General features: G+C 40.5%; 1 protein-coding gene across 3 annotated transcripts in view; it reads left to right on the top strand.

Annotated features, from left to right (window-relative positions):
- The window catches only part of LOC122800071 (peroxynitrite isomerase THAP4-like), a 357,091-nt gene that overhangs the window by 197,106 nt on the left and 138,573 nt on the right, over positions 1 to 21,412 (top strand). For all 3 annotated transcript variants that reach the window (XM_044069568.1, XM_044069569.1, XM_044069570.1), the window contains exon 2: positions 1,517 to 1,673. In XM_044069568.1, coding sequence (XP_043925503.1) covers positions 1,517 to 1,673 — 157 coding nt within the window. The remainder of the gene's footprint in view (positions 1 to 1,516; positions 1,674 to 21,412) is intronic.

The raw sequence follows: 21,412 nt of genomic DNA, 5'->3' as shown, positions 1-21,412 counted from the left end.
GTCTTAACTGTTTGTTGTTCCTGATTTCAGTAAAATCAGGTGCAATAGTTTTCACAATTCAGGGGCAAGAACAGAGATGTGGTCTGTGGAATGAAGTATAGTGGATGGAGCTATGAGAGAAGGGCCATTAGTGGACTGGCTTCTTAGGCTGTAGCGTGGGTTGAATGTAGTTAGTTTCATGGAAAGGGGTGTATGTCTTGCCATAGAAGTGTGAAAACAAGGGAGCCAAGGAGGAGGTTGGCTCTGCCTTGAATGGGAAGCCAATTTGCCTTTTCCATGGAATTGCAGTGATGCTCATGCTATGAGTAGTTGGTGATGAAATTGCAGATTTTGTTAGAAAGAGGTTGTAAGGTGCTATTTTTTTAAGGTAGTGGAGAGTAAGGGGTAGGGTCATATTCTTGTTATGCAAGCAGGACACCTTTCCATAAGGCTGCTTTAGTAAACATGCATATAATTTGCTTACAAGCAGTGAATGTTTCAGTAGACATGGGCTTACTTATAAAATATTGTGATTAATGGGCACATTTTTGTGACAGTAAATGAGGTGTGCTTGTGGTCTTTCATATATTTTTGTTCATGGCTGTTGCTGCAGCTTTGTCACCTCTCAAGGATCAAAATCAGCTAGTTCAAGCTTTTATGTATGTGCAGTTGCCTGTTCACTGTGTGTCTGAAGATTATGATAGTGTTCAACTGTTTGTTTGATGCTTCTTTAGTTGCAGAACTTAGTTTACAAACTTTTGCTGTTTGTCTTTTACTGTTTGTTTACTGTACTTTTGCATTTTAACGGGGAAGAGTCAGTGAAAAGTACCTGACGCTTCACTGTAAATCTAGTAAAAATTTGTTTGACAAATGTTTTTTTAACTTGCACACTGTTGATTGTATTTTACTGGTGGCATGGCTTGACTTTTATTATGTAGTTGGTTGAAAATAAATGTTAGCAGGTATCATTTATACAAATCCAAGGTACTTCAGATCAGCAGAAAACAAGTGTAGTGCAGTGTAGTGTAGACCTTGTATAATCTTTCATCAGTGTTTACTGCTGGGTGTTCCAGCAGTGGCTAAGTAGTCTCATGTGCCACACATAGCCCACAGAGCGCAATGTGACTGCGGAGCAGAAGAACAGCTTTTTTATCAGTTCATCATATGTATCCATCATTGAATTTCTGAGCAGTTGCTGCTGCTGTGTATGCAGAGGGGTTGCGGAATTTATACTTGGTGATGCTGACACAGCCAAGCAGAGCTGGTTTAAAATTTGTACTACAGTACTGAAGTTAACCTATTGCTGTTGTGTACAGTGTGCAAAACTACAAAAAGTTCTGCGTTCTAAGTGTAATGAGAGAAATGATTGTTAGCTGTTCAGCCTAATACATTTTTGTTGGACTACTTTAACCTGATTTTGGTATCTCCTCTGGAAATGGTAGGATAGTAAAATGCTGTACCTTGTAGCTTATATGAGTACTTTCAAATACAGAAACAAGCATATTTCTAATGGACTTACTAATCTTTTCTTTGGCAGATGCTCCATTAAATCCCTTGTTAGAGCCACTAGCTTGGATGCTGGGAAACTGGGTTTCTGATCCGCCTGGTAAAGGTTCTTACCCTACAATCAAACCTTTCAATTACACAGAGGAGGTACAAATTTACCACATTGGACAACCCATGCTCAACTTTTCGTAAGTCATTTCTTTTTGCTGTTAACCTTTCACCACAGTGGGCTGTGATGCAAACCTGTATGGAGCTGTTGTCATTTTTAACTTGATTATGTAGATCCAAGAATGGCAGTCAGGTTAGAACTTCAGTGTAGCAGTTGTTAGCTTAATAAGTTTCAGCAACTGTTTTTCTACTTGTATGTATTTCAAAGGTCGTTTCAGTAGAATTGAGTTGAACATAAGTGTGAGGTTTATAAATATGATGACCCCTAAATTACGTTTCTTCTATTTAACATAATAACTGAGTAGGTGACCTGTCTCATATAACCCTTTCTGTATCCTATATGGACAGCACATGGAACACAGAGAGGAGAAAAGATGCTAACATTTTAACCAGTAGATTTAACTTATAAACAGACATTTAGTTCAAACAGTAGCAACTGCACCCAAAGCAAAACTCAAAATGAATGTGCACTTTCAGTAATCACGCGGATAACGCACAGAGGAAAGATGAGCATTCTTTAATCATACAGGAAATGGAGGAATTATGGTACAGTCTGTCAGCTGAGCATTAGCTTCTAGTCTCCGTGACAATGGATACAAAATTATTTTCAATCATACAGGAAATGGAGGAATTATGGTACAGTCTGTCAGCTGAGCATTAGCTTCTAGTCTCCGTGACAATGGATACAAAATTATTTTCTATGTGTGTATTCATGGTATTCATTATTTCATAGTGTAAGTCGGGCACTAATTTGCAGAAAAGGAAGTTGTACTGCTTAACATCTGTTTTGTAGTCAGTTAAGCCAGTAGTCCAATGAATAATTTCATTTTATTTATGCATTTGTCAGATGAGCCATTAATCCAGTGAATAACCAACTAGATTTCAGTTTATGTACTCAGCTGTCAATCAGAAAAGCCATTTAGATGGTGTAGTTTTTGATGGGTTCCTATCATATGATTGAAGTCTTACAACTTCGAATCATGAAAGAACGAACTTTAATGATCAATGTTGGAAAACCTCGAAGCATATAACGGAGATCGCCATAGTGCAGTCTTGGAGTTAGTATATTTAAGTAGCGGGGGGAGAGTGTGCAGGGGGACTTGCCCCCTGCATAGAGCATTTTTTTTTTTTACTGTTTTTACTTTTTTTTTTATTGTGTGTTCGTCCTTTAATGATTCAAAGTTTTGGAACTTCAATCATTTGATATAGACCCGTTTTTGATTACTGAAAGATGGAGGTGATGCAGTGAGAGGGGTCACTCTACTGATATTGTCCCATTTTCCAACATGTTGCACTAGTATCGTCCCCTTTTCTAAGACGCAACAAACTCACAGTTGACTGTATAAAAGCTAGACACAGTGGCACAGACCCCTGCATGGTAGTCAAAGAGGGTCTTTATTCCCCATGTAAAGTGTTTTTGTATTGATATAGTATAGCAAGTACAGTTTGTAGCTTTTGTGTATAGTCTAATTTTTGTTACCAAGGAGCTGATAACCTAGAGGGGTGAGGAAATATTATCAGAAATGTCCTGAGCTATTTGGTTTCTTTTCCCTAATCTGCTTGTGAATACTCTGGCCTAGATTGCTGAGGGCACCATGTCAGAGGGCCTGTATCTAAGGGTATTTTTATGGGTCATGGTAGATCTTGCATTCTTAGTTTAAGTTAACTATTACAATTCCCAAGTGGTATTGACAAAAAATAGAGGAGCGAGTGGGTACTTACTTCCTATTTTAGCAATCTTTCTGCTGAAGCGTTATTATCAGATTATATATGTACTAATGGTGCTACCTTTGTAATTTGTAGCAATGGGGAAAGCAAATATGTAGTCATAGGTGTAAAAGATTTAGATGCTTATAGCTGGATAAGGATAAGCCAAATCAAATTGTACAAGGTATTAACTGGCGATCCCAGATAATTTACTTTCAGTTGACAATGCTGTATGCATATTTTGTGGAGACCATCCTGATTATTTTAGGCAGCCCAGCATCAGTCAAGTCATTCATAATAAGTATACCTCCCTGAAAAAAGTGATATGCTTCAGGGATCCCCTTCATAACATCGACTTACCATTTCAATGACTTTTATAATAGTGTTGAATGTTTAAAATCACAAATTCCTGAAACATTGTACTTTCTCTCCGGGAAAGTAACCTCTTGGCCACCATGGTAAACTTTGCCATTTACTCCACTGTAGTGCAATATTTAATTTTAGGAGTGTGGGGGGCTTTCCCCCCACTTTGGTGGGTTTAATTTCCTTACATTTCTAATTTTATTGTTGGTGGCCCTTTGGTTACTTTCCCCAGTGAGAAAATAGGATGTTCCAGGAGTTTATGATTTTAAACATTCGACACTGTGGTCTCAATGTTATGAAAGTTGACGTAACGGTAAGTTGATGTTATGAAGTAGATCCACTTCAGGGGTATATGAAATGAAACAAATATCACAATGACAGCGACTTTCACCAACCTAGTGTTGACCGTGCAGATAGCCTTTTTAAATTACTGTAAAGAAAGTTGTTATGCAGCAATAACAAAACCTCAACGCATCTAAGTACGATTGCTTTGCTACCCCAAAATCTTTTTGGAAAGGTTTAAATCACCACTCTGGTAAACATTTTTCCTCTTTTCCTTCTCTCAGTGAATTGGATAAGTGTGTTGCGTAACTGTTGGGGAGCTATTTTATGAAGCATCCCCTACCTCTTAATGTTTTTGTTGCTGGTATAAATGAGGTGTGCAGAATAGTTAAAAATAATTTGTTGTCTACAAGATGTGTGCCTGTGCTGTATTACAGTCTCTGTCCAACTCTGAAATGAAATTCCAGGATCGAATATACTGATCTTATTCCTCTTAAATTCATCATGCTTGTTGCTTACTTGGTAGTCATCCCTTTTTGTAAATGTAAGTATTAGAAAAGGCTTAGTTTCTAAACTGGAGAAAGAAACCTGTTAATGTCTCTCCAGAAGTGAAATAACTTTGGCAAACATTTTGGTGTATCTGGTACTTCAGCAGCTAAATCAGTTTGTTGAATGAGAAAATATTGTTAGTGGTCTGTCTCCCATGAGACAGAATAATGAATGCCTGACTGCAGTCCAGGTGACCAGTGTCTGATTAGCAGCCTTGGTATGAAAGGAACCAGGCAAGGAGAAGAGTGAATGACCATGGCCTACTCATTTCTGGGTGATTTGGCAGATAGCACACACTTGGGAAACACTGGATAGGTGTAATTTATGTGATGGACACCAGGTAATCCATTTCTCATGCTTTGGTGGAGGGGCAGTGCTGCTTGAAAGGAAGACCCCTTGCAGAAGTGAAGGGAAGACTTTTGCAGTTAGCTCATTGCATATCCCCTACCTAGTGCTTCATCCGTTTTTAATTTCTCCAAGTCTTTTGAGTTTCTAATACCATGACAGGAATGGACCCCATTCCTAAGTCAAAGCACAATTAAAGTTCATGTAATTAGTATTGTTTCACTCTTTGATGTCAGCCAGAAGTGCTCTTCACAGCACAAACAATATGCCCGGTAATGACTCCTCCTGCAATTTGTACAGTGTTACATGAATTGGTAACATATCTAAATACGATTGTAAATTCTTTTTTATAAGACCAGTTGCTCCTACTGCTGTTGGAACTGTCTGGATATCTTTCTTCCACATGGCTCTCGTTTCTGTCTGCAGATCAAGGTATTTTATGACTTTGTGTCTGTCTGTATACAAGACACTGTAGTCACTAGTTGTGGTGATTTCAATGATCAATGCTACTTTTGTCTTCTTTTCTTGGACCATTATGTCTGGTTTTCTAGCATCTGTCTTTTGAACTGTTGGTATTGGGTGATCCCATGTGATATAAACTCATCATTTTCTATGATTCTTTGTGGCTCATGTTTCCAGTGTTTTTCAGCCACTTTGATACCATAATGTTTGCACAATCTCCAGTGTAACAGCCTCACGACATTATTATGCCTTTCAGTATAGAGTCCCTCTGCCATTAGTGTGTTGCAACCAGCAACAAGGTTTGTGACTGTTTCCAGTTCGGTTTTACAAAACCTACATATGTCTGTTTCTCCCACATGTTCAGTGGACTTTGTAAACCAGCGTGTACGTAGCCCACTATCTTGGACTGCCAATATTAACCTTTCATTTCTTGATGTGAATTTACCCGTCCTCATAGCCGGCCTTAGGCATAGGCCAACTAGGTGTCTGCCTAGGGCACTGCTCTAGTAGGGGAGCTTCTCCAGTATTTATTTGGTGTAGGTAGACCAGAATGGGGGCACTAGGTGGTGTGGTGTGGGCACCGTGGAGCCCTTTTGCCTAGGGCACCAGTTGACCTAAGGCCGCTCCTGCCTGTCCTTAACCATTCCTGCATTCATTCTTGATCAACATGAAGCTCTTCCAGAAGTTTTCTATACTTGCAACTATATTTATATTTCTTCCACATTTCTTGCCTTCTCATCTGGTCCTTCATCTTATTTTCTTTCTTTTGTTTTTTTAAGTTGCTGCCTGGTTTTTATCTACTTCTAGTTTGAGTTCCATTCCTGCTTGATGTCGATATGCTTCTGCTAAATTAAGCAAAGATGTAATTTTAGATGTATTAATCTTAGATTTGTTCTCCTCATGTTTCAAAACTTTCACTACATTTGGATCTTGTGAGGTCAGTAGATAATGTGTGGAGTCCCATGAATGCAGATCTATACATGTAATCAATTTCAAGGAGGCCCATCCCTCCTTCGGAATGGGGAATATATAATCTTGGCATACACTGAGTTTTATAAATCATTTGGTGAGCATGAAGCATCCTTGTTTTAATATCCAATGTATCCATCACTTTTGGGGGCCAGTCAGTCACTCCAAAACTATAAGTTAGGACAGGAAGAGCAAACTGATTTATGGCTTGGGTCTTGTTCCTAGATGTCAGTGCTGTTTTCAGGATTAATTTAAGTCTTATAAAGTACTCCTTACTGAGCTTTATTCACATTTGTTCATGTTTTATTGCTGATCCTTCATCAATTCCCAAATATTTATACACTCCCTCTTGCTCAAGTCCTTTTATATCACATTCTTGTCCCAAACTGATGTTTTCCTAGTGCTGCAATTTTCCTTTTTTAAAGGTTGCTTTTGCACATTTATCAAGACCAAATGACATTCAAATATCATCTGAAAAAGTTTTGACAACCTGCAGCTGTGCTTTCAGTTCCTCATCTGATGAGCTATACAGTTTTAAATCATTGACAAAGAGAAGATGAGAAGTCATTAGACTTGTTTTCTAGAAGCCAAATTGTAGCCATGGCCGAAGCTGTTAAGTAAACAGCTTAATGTATTAATGGCAAGGCAGAATAGCAGTGGTGACAAAGAGTCACCCTGGAATATCCCCCTTTGAATTTTTATCCCTGGGATGATAATTTCTCCTTTATCATGGCTTAATTGCAAAGTGGTCTGCCACTGTTTCATGGTTACTGTAATGTAGTCAATCAGTATAGGGTGTATCTTATACATTTTTAAGCACTCTTTTATCCATGAATGTGGGATACTATCAAATGCTTTTTTGTAGTCAATCCATGCCATACTTAGATTCTTTCCCTTCTTACAGTTCTCCACTATAACTTTGTTTAACAACAAATGATCCTTTGTTCCATATGACTTTCTTTTGTTGCCCTTTTGTTCTATTGCCATAATTGAGTTTTCTTCTAAATGACTATAAACTCTGTTGATGTCAATTCCCATGTATAGTTTATACGTCATTGGAAGACAAGTTATTGGTCTATAAGTTTTAGGGTAGCTTGCAGGTTCACTCTTAAGTAAGAGCATTGTTTTTCCTGTTAACCAGTGCGTTATGTGTTTGGGGTGCACATGTAAATAGTTCTTACTCATGGCTAAATCCTCATGCAAAGAAGTTAATATTTTAAGCCAAAAGTTAGGTACTGCATCTGGGCCTAGGGTTTTCCAGTTAGAGGGTTTTCTCAACTTTGTTTCAATCTCTCTGGCTATTATTTCATCCCATTTCATATCCTATACGTTTAAACTTCTTATTCTTTCTTTTACTTCTATCCATTTAGCAGCTTTGTTATGTTCCACAGGATCTTCATAGATACTTCTCCAAAATGTATCTACTTCTTCTTTTTTTGGCAGTCTTTCAATTCCTTTTACCTTATTGCACAATTCTCTATAAAACTTCTTGGTGTCATCAATAAATTGCTTATTTCGTGCTTTTCCCTTATATTTATCTTTGTATCTTCTAAGTCTTTCCGCCTGTTTTGAAATTTTTAGTTTGTTATCTGCACTAGTGCATAATAGATCCTGGTCTGTTCTAATACTGCGCATTGCTTTTATCACATCTATCTTTCTTAGTATTTTTCTTGATCTATTCTCTCTTCTGTAATCTTCTAACAGTGACACTCTTGTCTTAGCTGCTTTATAGTTTTCTCTATTCGATATTTCCATGATGGTATTCGCTTTCGCCCCCTCTTTTTCCTCGCTACCCTGTGTTCCTGTGGTAGAACTTTATCAGTTATTAATTTCCTGTGGTAGAACTTCTTCAGTTATTAATTTAGCAGCACAGTAATATATTCTGTTTACTTCTGTTATATCGCATGGATCTCTATGAACAGCCCTAATTACTATGTTCATTTGTTTTATCAAGCTTTTGACTTTTGGGGTTTTATTAACTTTCTGCAGTCTATTTCTCTCATTGATCTTGATATATCTATCTTTGTTAAATCAAGCACCTCTTCTCATAACTCATTATCTTCCATACTGAGGGGGCACATTCCTTGTTTTCCGTTTCCTGCGGGCATTTTACAGAAAGTTCTATAGCATCTTCCTGTGCACATTCTCTTCAGTTTCATCCTGTGTCATCTGTTGTTCTGTCATATGGGAACTCACTGGCCTATCAGGTCTCAACATTGACTGCATCAGAGTTTCTACAGTTTCCTGTTCCTTTCCTTGCTGTCTAGCTTCAAATGAACATTTATACCGGTTTCCTGTGGAAGGCTCCAAAATATCTTGGTATGGCACCTGACCAGTTGCTTCCTGTTCCACTGGTTTCCCCTTAATTTGGAAATCCATTGCTGTATCCTGTTGGTGGTGCTTTCTGTATTCGATTTACTACACTGAATCCTTCTCTTTCAGTTGTTCCATAACCACAATTTCTATTTCTTTGACTTCTCCATTACTAATCTCTTTTTCTACTTTTCCTCTTAGTCTTTGTATTGTAAAGTTTTCCATATCCGGACTAATTTCCCTGTATTTTTCTTTAAATATCTTTGTTGCTGCTCTTTTTGTATTGGTTAGTTTTGCTTTCTCCTTTGTATAAATATTACACCATATTAAATCTCTTTTCCTTTCCCCTGTCCATATTTCTTCTTCACGTCTCCTGATCTTCTTGCTTTTCCTTATTCTGGGGACTCACTCCATCATACTGTGATATAGTCTGTTTTAGACCTTCTACATTAAATCCTTCACTTTGTAGGCACTCCATAACTTCAACTTCTACTTCTTTAACTTTTGTTTTACTAATCGTCTTTTCTACATTACATCTTTGTGCTATTAATCTTTTTATTGTGAAATTTTCCATATCTGAAAGCCTTTGCCTGTATTTCTTTTAGAATATCTTTCAGACTGCCTTCTCTATATTCGTTAACTTGGCTTTCTCCTTTGCATAAATGTTGCACCATATCAAATCTCCCTTTCTTTCCCATGTCCATATTTCTTTTTTATATTTTTCAAATATCTCTAGGTTTTGTTGTTTATATTTTCTCTTTTCCTCAGATGCTTCTTTTTCCAAACAGATCAATATTTCTTGATCTATATACTATTTTTCAAAAATCTGTTGTATTAATGAACACACATTTTTATTTGAAGCATCTGACAGTTTTTCCTGCGGAAGTATTTTTCTTTCCTCTAATTTCTCTCTTAATCATTTTGTATATCTTGTGTCTGGAAATTCTGGGCTTTTTACATAATAGTATAGTTCACTCTATCATCTTTATGGCTCTTCTTTGGCCCGTCAATTTTTGTCATTTTTGTGGACTGCTACTTCCTTCTACAACAGGGGGGTCACAGCCTCCTCCTGAGCCTGGCCTGGCCCCATTATAGGAATGTTTCTGTATTTTGAGGATTCTACTCTGTCATTTTTTTCCAATCCTGGAACCAGGCCGCCTACCAGGGTTGGGCACCTTTCTATCCTGGGTCTTGTGCACTCAGCTATCTTTTTTTATTTTTGATTTACTTCTGTCCATGATATATGCTATATAAATACAGTCTATATGTCAGTGTCGCCTTGGTGAGATTTTGTGAAAAACAGGGTCCATCTTGCGAAGGTACTCACCAAGACTTGAGGATGAATTCAATTTTAGCACTACTACTCTCCTTTGCTTGCTGACTTTTTCATGTTTCCATCATAGGTTCATAGGGAGGTTCTAGGCTATTAGCCCTAGGGGGTATATAAGCCTAGCCAAAAAGGTACCCTGGCTTTCGCCACCCAAGAAAATTATTTTCCTGTGCTCCTGTCGAGCAGAGCCACAGAAGTGATCCGTGGGGTGAATTTCCTATTTCCCATCCAATCATCAAGATTTTGCTTGAAGAGTGCTAATGAGGAGCTCTGTTTGACATAGATAGGTAGTCTGTTCCAGAGTATGGGAAGTCTCTGGGACAGGAATCTGTCCCTCCAGCATATTCTGTTTATTGTGGTGACAAGGTTTAGGTCCCTAGATCGTGTAGCTCAGAGGGATTGGGATTTATTTAAGTGGAGCATGTCCAACAGCTCTGGGTTTGACATAGCTTTGTATGTTAGGCAGAGATCACCTCTGAGTAGGCGATATGTGACGGAGTAAAGCTGGAGTTTTTTGAGATGGTCTGCGTAGGGCATCTGTTTGAGGCCAGTAATCCTCTTTGTGAGGTATTTCTGTGGCCTTTCTAGTTGTTGCAGATGTCTTGTGAGGTACATACCAAAAGGGGCATTGTACTCTACAGTGGGTCTAATGAGTGATGAGTAGAGGGGGACAATGACCTCTTTTTTTCTGGAAGAAAAACCTTTTGTGATGAGGTGAGCCACACAGAAGGATTTCCTGATCACTGTGGTGATGTGATTATCAAAGGAGAGACTACTGTCCACCTGTGTCCCAGGGTCTCTTATCACACTTTCAGCGTTAAGTAGACTACAACTTATGTAGTAGTTCATGGATACAGAATTTTTACCAAAGGGGATGACAGTACACTTTTTAGCATTGAACTTCAGGCCATGACTTTGACACCAGGCATCTGTCTCAGTGAGGCCCTTTTGTAGTATGTCCACATCGTTAGGAGTTTTGATTATGGCTCCTAGTTTGCAGTCATCTGCACATTTTGTTAGCCAAAGACCTTCTGTGTTAGCTTGTACTTCAGAGAAGTAGATACCAAACAGGAGAGGACCCAGGACTGAACCCTGTGGTATTCCACTTGTCACTTGTCTAAAGTCAGATTTGGAGTCTGCTACTTTCACAGTGTGGGTTCTGTCCATGAGCCAGTTGGCAATCCATCTTGTGACATAGAGATTTATACCTAGTTTAATGAGCTTATCTATAATTCCAAAGTGGGGGATGGTGACGAAAGCTTTGGCGAGATCTAGATAAGCTGTGTGAACCACTTTACCCTCATCTATGGCTTTGGTGACTGCTTCAAAAAAGTCAATCAGGTTTAGGAGACATGATCTGCCTTTTAGAAACCCGAACTGGGTAGGGTCCAGAGTTTGGAGATTACCTGTGTCTTTGTTTATGAGTTCCATGATGATACGTTCCATGGCCTTGCAGACCAGGCTCGTCCGGCTAATGGGGTGGTAGTTCCCGGGGTCCATCTTGGCTCGCTAATGGGGCGGTAGTTCTCGGGGTCCGTCGTGGCTCCCCCTTTGTGGAGTGGGATAACCGTCGTGGTGCGCCATTCAGTGGGTACAAAGCCTGAGGTGAGGCTATGATTGAACATGGTACTTAGATAGGGTGTCAGTTCATTCTGTAGTTCATGTAGAACACAGCATGGGATATTGTCAGGTCCCATGGATGCTGTGTTCTTGGCTTTTGGAGAGTGTGTTTTTTTACCTGTGTTGCTGTGATTACAGGAACTTTGCATTCTTCCAGTATAGAGATGGGCCCTCTAGGGGGTGAGAGGGGGATAAAGTTAGCACTGAACCTATCTGCCAGGATATTGGCAATATCAGTTAGTTCTGTATATTTAGTGCCATTGTGCTGTAACTCAGAGCAGATCTGAATGTTACCATTGAGATTCTTGACATAGCTATAGAATGCTTTGTGGTTGTCGTTAGAGTCGGTAACAATTTTGTTTTCGTACCTAGCTTTGGAGGATTTTAAGAGGGATCTCAGCTTCTTACTGAAGTTGACCAGGGAGTTCCTCCAGTCATGGGATTTTACTCTTTTTTTTGCAACAGTTCCTTTCTTCTGTTGTAGAGTTTATGGCAGAGGACCACCAGATTGGCTTCCTTTTTTTGGAGGTTAGCATCTTGGTTCTATTAGGGATAGCATGATCCATGCACTCGTGCAAGTGCTTATAAAGTGCGTTTGTGTAGGATTCAGCAGTCGTACCTCTATTGTCCATCTGCATGGGTTTCATGAAGTTTGCCACTTCTGTCTTAAGAAGAGTGAAGTTGGCTTTGGAGAAGTTTTTTACAGTGGTTTTTGTAAATGGGGGTGGAAGCAGGATGTGGATGTCTACGGTGATTAGCTTGTGGTCAGATCTGACCAATGAGGAATTGACCTCTGGTGTGGAACACCAGTTGCCCATGTTGGTAATGACCAGGTCTAGGATATTGCTGCCCCTGGTGGGGGTGTGAATAAGTTGATCCAAAGCATTGAAATTTATGAATTCCAGAAAACTTTGAGCAAAAGAGTTGGTACATGAGTAGTTTTCCCAGTTAATGGTGGGATAGTTGAAATCGCCCATTATTAGGGTGTTGGGTTGTCCTCTAATACTTTCCAGTGTATCAAGAAATGAGGAGTGGGAATCCTGGGGCATGGTGGGGGGTCTGTAGCAAGCTACAGTTTGGATTGCAGTCTTGCCCAGAGTTAGTTGCACTTGGATAATCTCGGATGCATTATGCTGTGCAACTAGCCTGGAGGTGTGGATATCCTTAATGAATATGGACACGCCTCCACCTTTAGTGCTTCGTTACGGGTTAGGTGGCCGAAAGGTGTGGTATGAATTATAGCCTGGTAACGCAAGGGTGCTCTCTGGAGCTTTGAACCAGGTCTCTATCACTGCACAGATGTCGATGTTCTCCATTTTAAGGAGTGCCTCGAGTGAGTGCATTTTGAGGTTTAGACTTCTAGCACTGAGTAACATTACCCTCAGATTTTGCTTGCTTGTACCTGTTATGGTGGTGAATTTGTCATTTGAACCTTGCCTAAAACAGGCACTATAGGGGTGGCAAGAGCCTTGGCCAGTATCTGGAATCCCAAGGGTGACCGGTGCAGGCCATCTCTGGCAAAGTATCATGGTTTGTCGATCATGTCATCCCAGGCAGACAAATACTGGATCCCCTTAGAATAACACCAGAAGCTTAGTCAATTGTTGAAGTCAATCATTTTGTCCTTGTACTGTGATATCATTCTGCGTGATGGCAGTTTGCTACTCAGGGCTAGGGTCATACCTGCCTGGGCTACAAGATCGGAGAGATCCTCCATGTCTCTTTTCATGTAGTCCAGGGAGGTACGTCTCAGGTCATTCACACCAACATGGACAATGACAGTGTCATATTTGTACTTGTTGTGGAGTGACCTGAGTGTGTGCGTTATGTGGCCTCTGAGTAGACGATATGCCACAGAGTATAGCTGGAGTTTTTTTAGATGGTCAGTATATGGCATCTGCTTTAGGTCTGTGATTCTTTTAGTGAGGTATTTCTGTGGCCTTTGAAGCTGTTGCAGATGTCTTGTGAGGTACATACCAAATGGGGCATTATACTCTATAATGGGTCTAATGAGGGATGAGTACAGTGGGACAATGACCTCCTTTTTTCTGGATGAAAAGCCCTTAGTGATGAGTTGTGCCACATAGAAGGATTTCCTGACTGTTGTGGCAATGTGGTTATCGAAAGTGAGACCACTGTCCACCTGTGTCCCTAAGTCTCTCATCACACTTTCGATGTTTAGTGTCCTGCCACCTATATGGTAATTCATGGGTACATGTTTTTTTCCAAAGGGGATAACTATACATTTCTTGGCATTAAGCTTGAGCCCATGGCTCTGGCACCAGACATCTGTTTCTGTAAGGCCCTTTTGTAGAATATCCACGTCATTTGGGGATTCAGTAATGGCTCCCAGTTTGCAGTCATCTGCAAATTTTGTTAGCCAGATTCCCTTACTGTTGGCCTGTATTTCAGAGAAGTAGATGCCAAACAAGAGTGATCCCAGGACTGAACCTTGAGGTACTCCGCTTGTCACTTGTCTGGAGCTGGATTTGGAGTCGGCTACTTCTACTGTCTGGGTTCTGTCAGTAAGAAAGTTAGCAACCCATCGAGTGATGTAGGGATATATGCCCAGCTTAGTAAGTTTATCTATGATTCCAGAGTGGGGGATGGTGTCAAAGGCCTTGGTGAGGTCCAGATAGGCTGTGTGGACTGCCTTACCCTCGTCCACAGCTCTGGAGACTGATTCGAAGAAGTCAGTCAGATTCAGGAGACCCTTCACAAACCCAAACTGGGTGGGGTCTAGTGTTTGAAGGTTGCCAATGCCTTTGTTTATAAGTTCCATGATAATGCGTTCCATGCCCTTGCAAATCAGGCTTGTCAGACTGATGGGATGGTAGTTCCCGGGATGGTAGTTCCCGGGATCCAAGGTGGATCCTCCCTTGTGGAGCGGGATAACTGTAGCTGTGCGCCACTCAGTGGGCACAAAGCCTGAGGCGAGGCTATGATTAAACATGACACTTAGGTGAGGTGCCAGTTCATTTTGTTGTTCATGTAGTACACAGCCTGGGATGTCATCTGGTCCCATGAATGCTGTATTTTTAGCTTTGGAGAGTGCGGTTTCTACCTGTGTGGCCGTGATTATCGGAATTTGGCAATCTTTTGGTATTAAGATGGGCCCTTTAGGGGTTGAGAGTGAGGTGAAGTTGGCACTAAATCGATCTGCCAGGATATTGGCAATATCCTTAGGATCAGTATATTTAATGCCATTCTGTTGTAACTCAGAGCAGATCTGAGCATTGCCATTTAGATTTTTGACATAACTATAGAATGCCTTGTGGTTGTCTTTGGAATCTTTGGCAATTTTATTTTCGTAACTAGCTTTTGAGGATTTTATGAGGGATCTCAGCTTCTTACTGAGGCTGGTGAGGGAGTTTTTTGCATCCTGGGATTTTCCTCTTTTTTGCAACAGTTTCTTCTGTTGTATAGTTTGTTTATAGCAGGGGACCACCAGATTGGCTTCCTTTTTTTGGAGAGGAGCATCTTGGGTCTATTTGGGATGGCACGATTCATGCACGAGTGGATGTGCTCGTACAGTGCCTTAGTGTAGGATTCTGCAGTCGAACTTCCAGATCCCGTCTGCATGGGCGTTGTGAAGTTTGTCACTTCTGACTTCAGTAGCTTGAAGTTGGCTTTGGAGAAGTTTTTTAAGGAGGTTTCCTTACTGGGGGGGTGGGATGTGGATGTCAAGGGTGATTTGCTTATGGTCAGACCTGACCAATGAGGGGGTGACCACTGGCGTGGAGCATCTATCTCCCATGTTGGTAATGACCAGGTCAAGGATATTGGAGCCCCTGGTGGGACAATGGATTAGTTGATCCAGGGCGTTGGAATTTATGAATTCCAAGAACCGTTGGGAAAAGGAGTTGGTACCTGAGTAGTTTTCCCATTTAATGGCAGGGTAGTTGAATTCACCCAGTATTAGGGTGTTTGGTTGTATCTTAATATTTTCCAGTATGTTTAGAAAGGTGTAGTGAGAATCTTGGGGCATGGATGGGGATCTGTAGCAAGCTAAAATTTGGATTGCAGTCTTACCTAGTGTTAGTTGCACCTGGAGAATTTCAGATGCATTGTGTTGGGCAACTAGCCTGGAGGTGTGAATATCTTTGGTGAATATGGACACTCCTCCACCTTTAGTGTTTCGGTTCTGGTTTTGTGGCTGAAAAGTGTGGTAAGATTTGTAGCCTGGTATTGCAGGGGTGCTCTCTGGAGCCTTGAACCAGGTCTCAGTTACTGCACAGATATCGATGTTCTCCATTTTTAGGAGTGCCTCGAGAGAGTGCATTTTGAGGTTTAGACTTCTAGCATTGAGTAGCATTACCTTCAGATTTTGCCTGCTTCTATTTGTTACGGTGGTGGTTTTATCCTTTGAACCTTGCCTAAAAAAGGCACTATAGGGGTGGCAGGAGCTTTAGCCAGTAACCTGAATCCCAGGGGTGACAGGTGCAGACCATCTCTGGCAAAGCATCGTGGTTTGTTGATCATGTCTTCCCAGGCAGACAAATACTGGATCCCCTTTGAATGACACCAGAAGCTTAGCCAATTGAAGTCAATCATTTTGTTCTTATGCTGTGGTATCATTCTTGGCGAAGGCAGGATGCTACTCAGGGCTAGGGTCATACCTGCCTGGGTCACATGATCCAAGAGCTCTTCCATATCTCTTTTCATGTAGTCCAGGGAGGTAGTCTCAAGTCATTCACTCCAGCATGGACAATGACAGAGTCATATTTGTACTTGTTGTGGAGTGACTTGAGTGCATGCGTTATGTGGTGGATCCTGGCACCCGATAGGCAGTTGACTGTAATTTTCTCCTTGTTCAGTCTGGTGAGTGGGACATCAGTGTGCCTGACTATAGAGTCACCTATGACTAAAGTGTTGGGTACATTGTCTTGCCTTAGGGGATGTTGTTGGGTGGCACACTGGTGTTGTGAGCTATGTGTCACTTTGGTTGTGACTGGTGTTTGTTTGCGTTTCAGCTTCGGAGGCATACCTCTCAACCTGGAAACATCAAAAATCTGGACAAGGCTCATGAAAAATAGGTACAAATCTGTACACTGATTAACATCTAATTTGCATACATAATTACGTAACCCCACCCACTCCAATGGAATTGTGGGATACCAACTTTCAAACGCAAACTGAAAAACAGAACCAAAATATGGCTCTAGAGTCTAGACCCTGTAGTAAATGGTAACCATTTTTTTTTTTGAAACGTGTAATACATGATGTTCACTGGGAAGGGAAAAGATAATGAATATTATGATTTTATTTTGGTGATTTGCAGTATCTGGGTTTTGAGGTAAAAGTAGAGCATTTAATGTTGCATTTAATGGTAAGCAATAATCTTCTTTTGTCTTTTCCCGGTTAGGGGTCACCACAGCAGATCATCTGTCCTCTCATGATTGGCAGTGGAGTTTTACTGTGTCGAGTTGCCAGCCCAGTGCCCAACCTTCCGCAGAAGGCGCACACACACTCACACCTAGGGCCAATATGGAGTGTCCAATCCACCTACTGCATGCTCTAACCTTAGCAAAAGAAAGTTATAATTTGCTAGAACCTCCAAAAGTCATTCTCCATGGCCTACTGATCAGTGGCATAGCTTGAGTTTGTGCCACCCGGAACTGTCTGAGTTTGCCACCCTCCCCTCCTCACAAAATCATGGACAAATAGGGCCCCCCATACACAGCCCTCCCCCCTGCAGCCATTCCAATAGCCCATTACTTGGCTATTTCACCCTATTTACTGTAAACACCGTAATGTGTGCACTGCTTTACTTCTATGATGATTTGGATTTCATTTAAAACTTATTTTACAGCACAAACACTAATACATATATGCTAAACAAAACGATAGCCTCACAATGAAAATATACTTAGGATTAAAACTTCTCTGCCTTGAAACTCAAAATGCATGCCATCTGGCCAGTGGTGGATAAAGATTACCTTTGAGCTGTTTTCAAATCATAGGCCCCTTACACACAAAACATACATGTGTTTTTTGATACACCTTCCTGATTGTATTAAATTACATTCCTTGTATAATATAACACACTTGTTAGAGCGTTTTAAATTTGTTTTGAACATTTTTCCAGTAAGCAATGAAAGAAAATGCATGAACCAATAATGACAAAACTGCGCAATTCAGAATATTTCTATCATAAAAGTCCACTCAGATGTCTACAACCCACCAGTATCCGTAAATATTCACAATCTCTGCAGAAGTAAAAGTCATCTAAATAATTCCACATTAAAGAGATCTGTAGCTAATGAAGAGGTTGCTGCTAGAAAACAACTTTATATTTCATTATTTCTTCTACAAATAAAGTGCCTACTGCCCTTGATGAATAACCTACCTATGTTATATTAAAAAAAGATAAGCTAGTAACATTGCAAGAGGGAATGGATGGCAAACATAACAGGTTCATAGTTACTAGGTATGTCTGCCAAAGAGGACATTCGCAGGACTGCAGCATCCACCCCCTTTAAAAATACAACACAGCACAGTATCAGTAATCCATCTACATACCATGGGAGTAAAACCCACAGCCTTCTGCATTCAAAAGCAAGTATTCTACTTGTGCTACTAACACAGACTTGACATAAGCAACACAAAACTTTTCTAACCTTGAAGAACTATGCAGGACAAAAAATCTGGAAAAAGCCAAAATTTGTTAGGGGTGGGGGGATGACAAAGGCCCAAAACCAGGGACACAGTTTAAACATTGCTTGCATAATATTAGAAAATCTGCTAGAATAAAATGTTTTGCGTTACTATGAGTTTCCTGAAAGACAGGAAGACTGAAACTTAAATAACTATCATTATTTAGTGAATTCAGTTCTCACTGATTTGCCAGAAAACCACAAATTTTAAGAGGAACATTCCAGACATTTTGTAAAACTTTGGACAGTAGAGAACTATGGTTAACTCCATGAATCATCACAAGTGGTGGTGGAATAGGTAGAGACTTTTAGGGTCTTGCTCCTTGTATGCAAGGCACAAGGTTCGAGTCTGCATAATTCTAACTAGCAGTTATACCTAACTGGGGCATTTGCACCCACACACACACTTAAATTGTAAGGATTGCTTAGGACCTTGTAAAATAAAATGCAGAGCAGCTTGCTTAGGACCTTGTAAAATAAAATGCAGAGTAGGTTGCTTAGGACCTTGTAAAATAAAATGCAGAGCAGCTTGCTTAGGACCTTGTAAAATAAAATGCAGAGCAGCTTGCTAATTGCTTGAATGACCCATAATAAAATACATACACTTTAGCCCTGCAGATGATGATTATGCACAGTTTTTTTCAGCTGGTTGTATATAGAAATAAATTGACCATTGGCTAATTTCTTGAATGGACTAAGTTCTCCGACTTACAGTGAGAGCAGTTCTCGAACTTGCAGCCGGTTGTAAAATAAATGCAGAAAATTGGCTATAAAATAAATGCAGAAAATCTTCTAATTGCTTGAATATACTAATTGGCTTGGACATACAGTGAGAACACTGGCACAGCAGATAAAAATTGGACTTTCAAGTTCTCGGATTTGCAGCTTACTTTTCACAGCAGAAATAAGTTTAGTTTCACAACAGAAATAAATACGTTCTCTGATTCTCTCGACCGTACTTTTGTTCTCTTATACTTATAGCAATGGCAGATATAATACACTGGCACACACACATTACATATACCTTGCTTTATTGCTTAATGAAACTAAAATAAAATACAAACACATGCACACATTGGCGATTGGCCCCAGCAGCATACTTTCATTTACAGCACGGCACACCAAATAAAATCGCTAAGTACAGCTTGCTTGAAGGGACTTATAGCAGAAATAGATTCTCGGAGACTCGGACTTACAGCGACAGTAGATAAAATACAATGGCACATGGCACAGCAGATAAAATCAAACTTTCACACAGTTCTCTCGCTTAGACGTGCAGCACAGCAGATAAAAAACTATCACAACTGACAGAAGGGTAAAAATCTATGCCACTATGCAGCATATGAGCCCAGTATTTTTTTTTCTTACCAGCCTCAGCCTGAGACATGTGAGCAGACTATCTGCAAAACTTGATCATACAGACACACACCAGCTCAGCTGTTAAAAGTAAATCAAACTCAAAGCAGTTAGTAAAATGAATCCCTCTCATACAAAGCAGCTCAGCCGTGAAAAGTAAAATGTAATGCCTGGCTGCAAGTTATTTCTCCTGCCATTAAGAGTACATAGCAGCCGTCAGTAAATACATTCCATTAAACTGTTTAAACAGCTCACCTACACAACCGTATAAAGTAAAAGAAAGCAGTTCAGCTGTTAAAAGAATAAAAAAGCACTTAAAAGTAAAATGCAATGCCTCCCTGAGGCTCCTTTCTCATACAAAATAGCTCAGCTCGCTGTTAAAATTAAAATGTACCTGCCATTAAGAATACATAGCAGCCATAAGTAAATAGGTTCTGTTACTTACATAGCTCTTGCAGTAGTTTAAAAAAGTAACCAGCCCATTCTCGGCAGCATTAGTGCTGCTACCTGCTACTGTTTAATTTTCATTTCCCGCCTGCTCATAGCCAGCCGGAAATAATGACGCAAGCTCCTTGAGCTCAATTCCGACTGGCTGGTAGCATTGACGGAGCTGACGTCATCGCGCACGTGATGACGTCAGCTCCGACAGCACGAAAATTCAAAACATAAAAAAAAGAAAGCAAAAAAATTGGAACTGAAGGGGTGCCACTCGGGAATCGTGGCACCCCTTCATTTTGACCCCAAAACTCGGTAAAAACCGAGTAATTCGGGACGGTTGGGAGGTCTGTTCGGAGGTCATTTTTGCTTGGGCAGGTTAATGTTAAGGGCTTCTGCATATGTGGGTTTAGTGTTGCTATGTGTGGGTGTTGATGGTGTGGGTTTTGAAGGGCTATGAGTTGCTTGAGGTGTGATGCAGGTGTTAACCTTCTCCTCTTGGACTGTCTAGCACAATCTTGGCCGGAGAGAGCTTTGCTTCCAGTTTGGCTATGTAAGTGCATCTTTCGCAGGTTGTAGTGTTGGGTGGTAGGAGGAGAGGATTGTCTGTGTACATGAGGCAGTTGCCACATTGCCCCAGTATGCCCAGATTCACCAGGTGGACAGGAGAAATCAACGGAAGCTGACCCTTGGACATGCCTGTTTAGGTGCTTTTATGTAAAGTTTAAGAGCTGTTTTCCCTTACCTTTGCAAGGTACTTTGCAATTATAGGCTATTTAGTGCCTATGATTAATTTCTCCTTATTGACAAGGAGAGCTGAGTGCTTGTATCTGTTTCAGGCTTCCTAGTGCTTTCCAGCAGGTTCTAGAGCAAGTGCTAGTCACAGGGGTTCAGATTTTAGTGCTGCTGCTGAGAAACCAGCTAGTTTTAAGGGAAAATTTGAAGAGCAGACTTTCTGGCACCTGGAATAGTTTAACTGTAGCCTCGCAGTGCTGCACGATGTGAAAAATATGCAAACACACGCATTTTTAAGCCAGAAAGTTGAAAGGGATAGAAATCAACTCAAAAGGCTAATAAAATTACAATTTCAGAGCTGGAAACCACTCCTCTAGCGTTAGGCAGTACAATGCTCACCAGTCCTACGGGTAGGCAGTAGAACTTCCCTCTACCAATGCAAGGTCTGGATAGTTCTGAGCACAGAAAATTAAAGTCCTGAGACAAGCAAAGCTTGGGATATGTACTGGCTGGAAAAGGTGGGAAACGAGCAAACAAGATAGTATTTTTTTTTGTTGAAACAGGCTAAACAATGCAATAATACAGTAAGTAAACACAGAAAAGGCTACCACACTTGAGTGTGTAGTCCTAGACAGTA

This window comes from Protopterus annectens, chromosome 4.part0 (genome assembly GCF_019279795.1).
Source record: "Protopterus annectens isolate FY-2018-M chromosome 4.part0, PAN1.0, whole genome shotgun sequence".
Lineage (NCBI taxonomy): Eukaryota > Metazoa > Chordata > Ceratodontiformes > Protopteridae > Protopterus > Protopterus annectens.
This window is presented reverse-complemented; position numbering and strand designations above follow the sequence as displayed.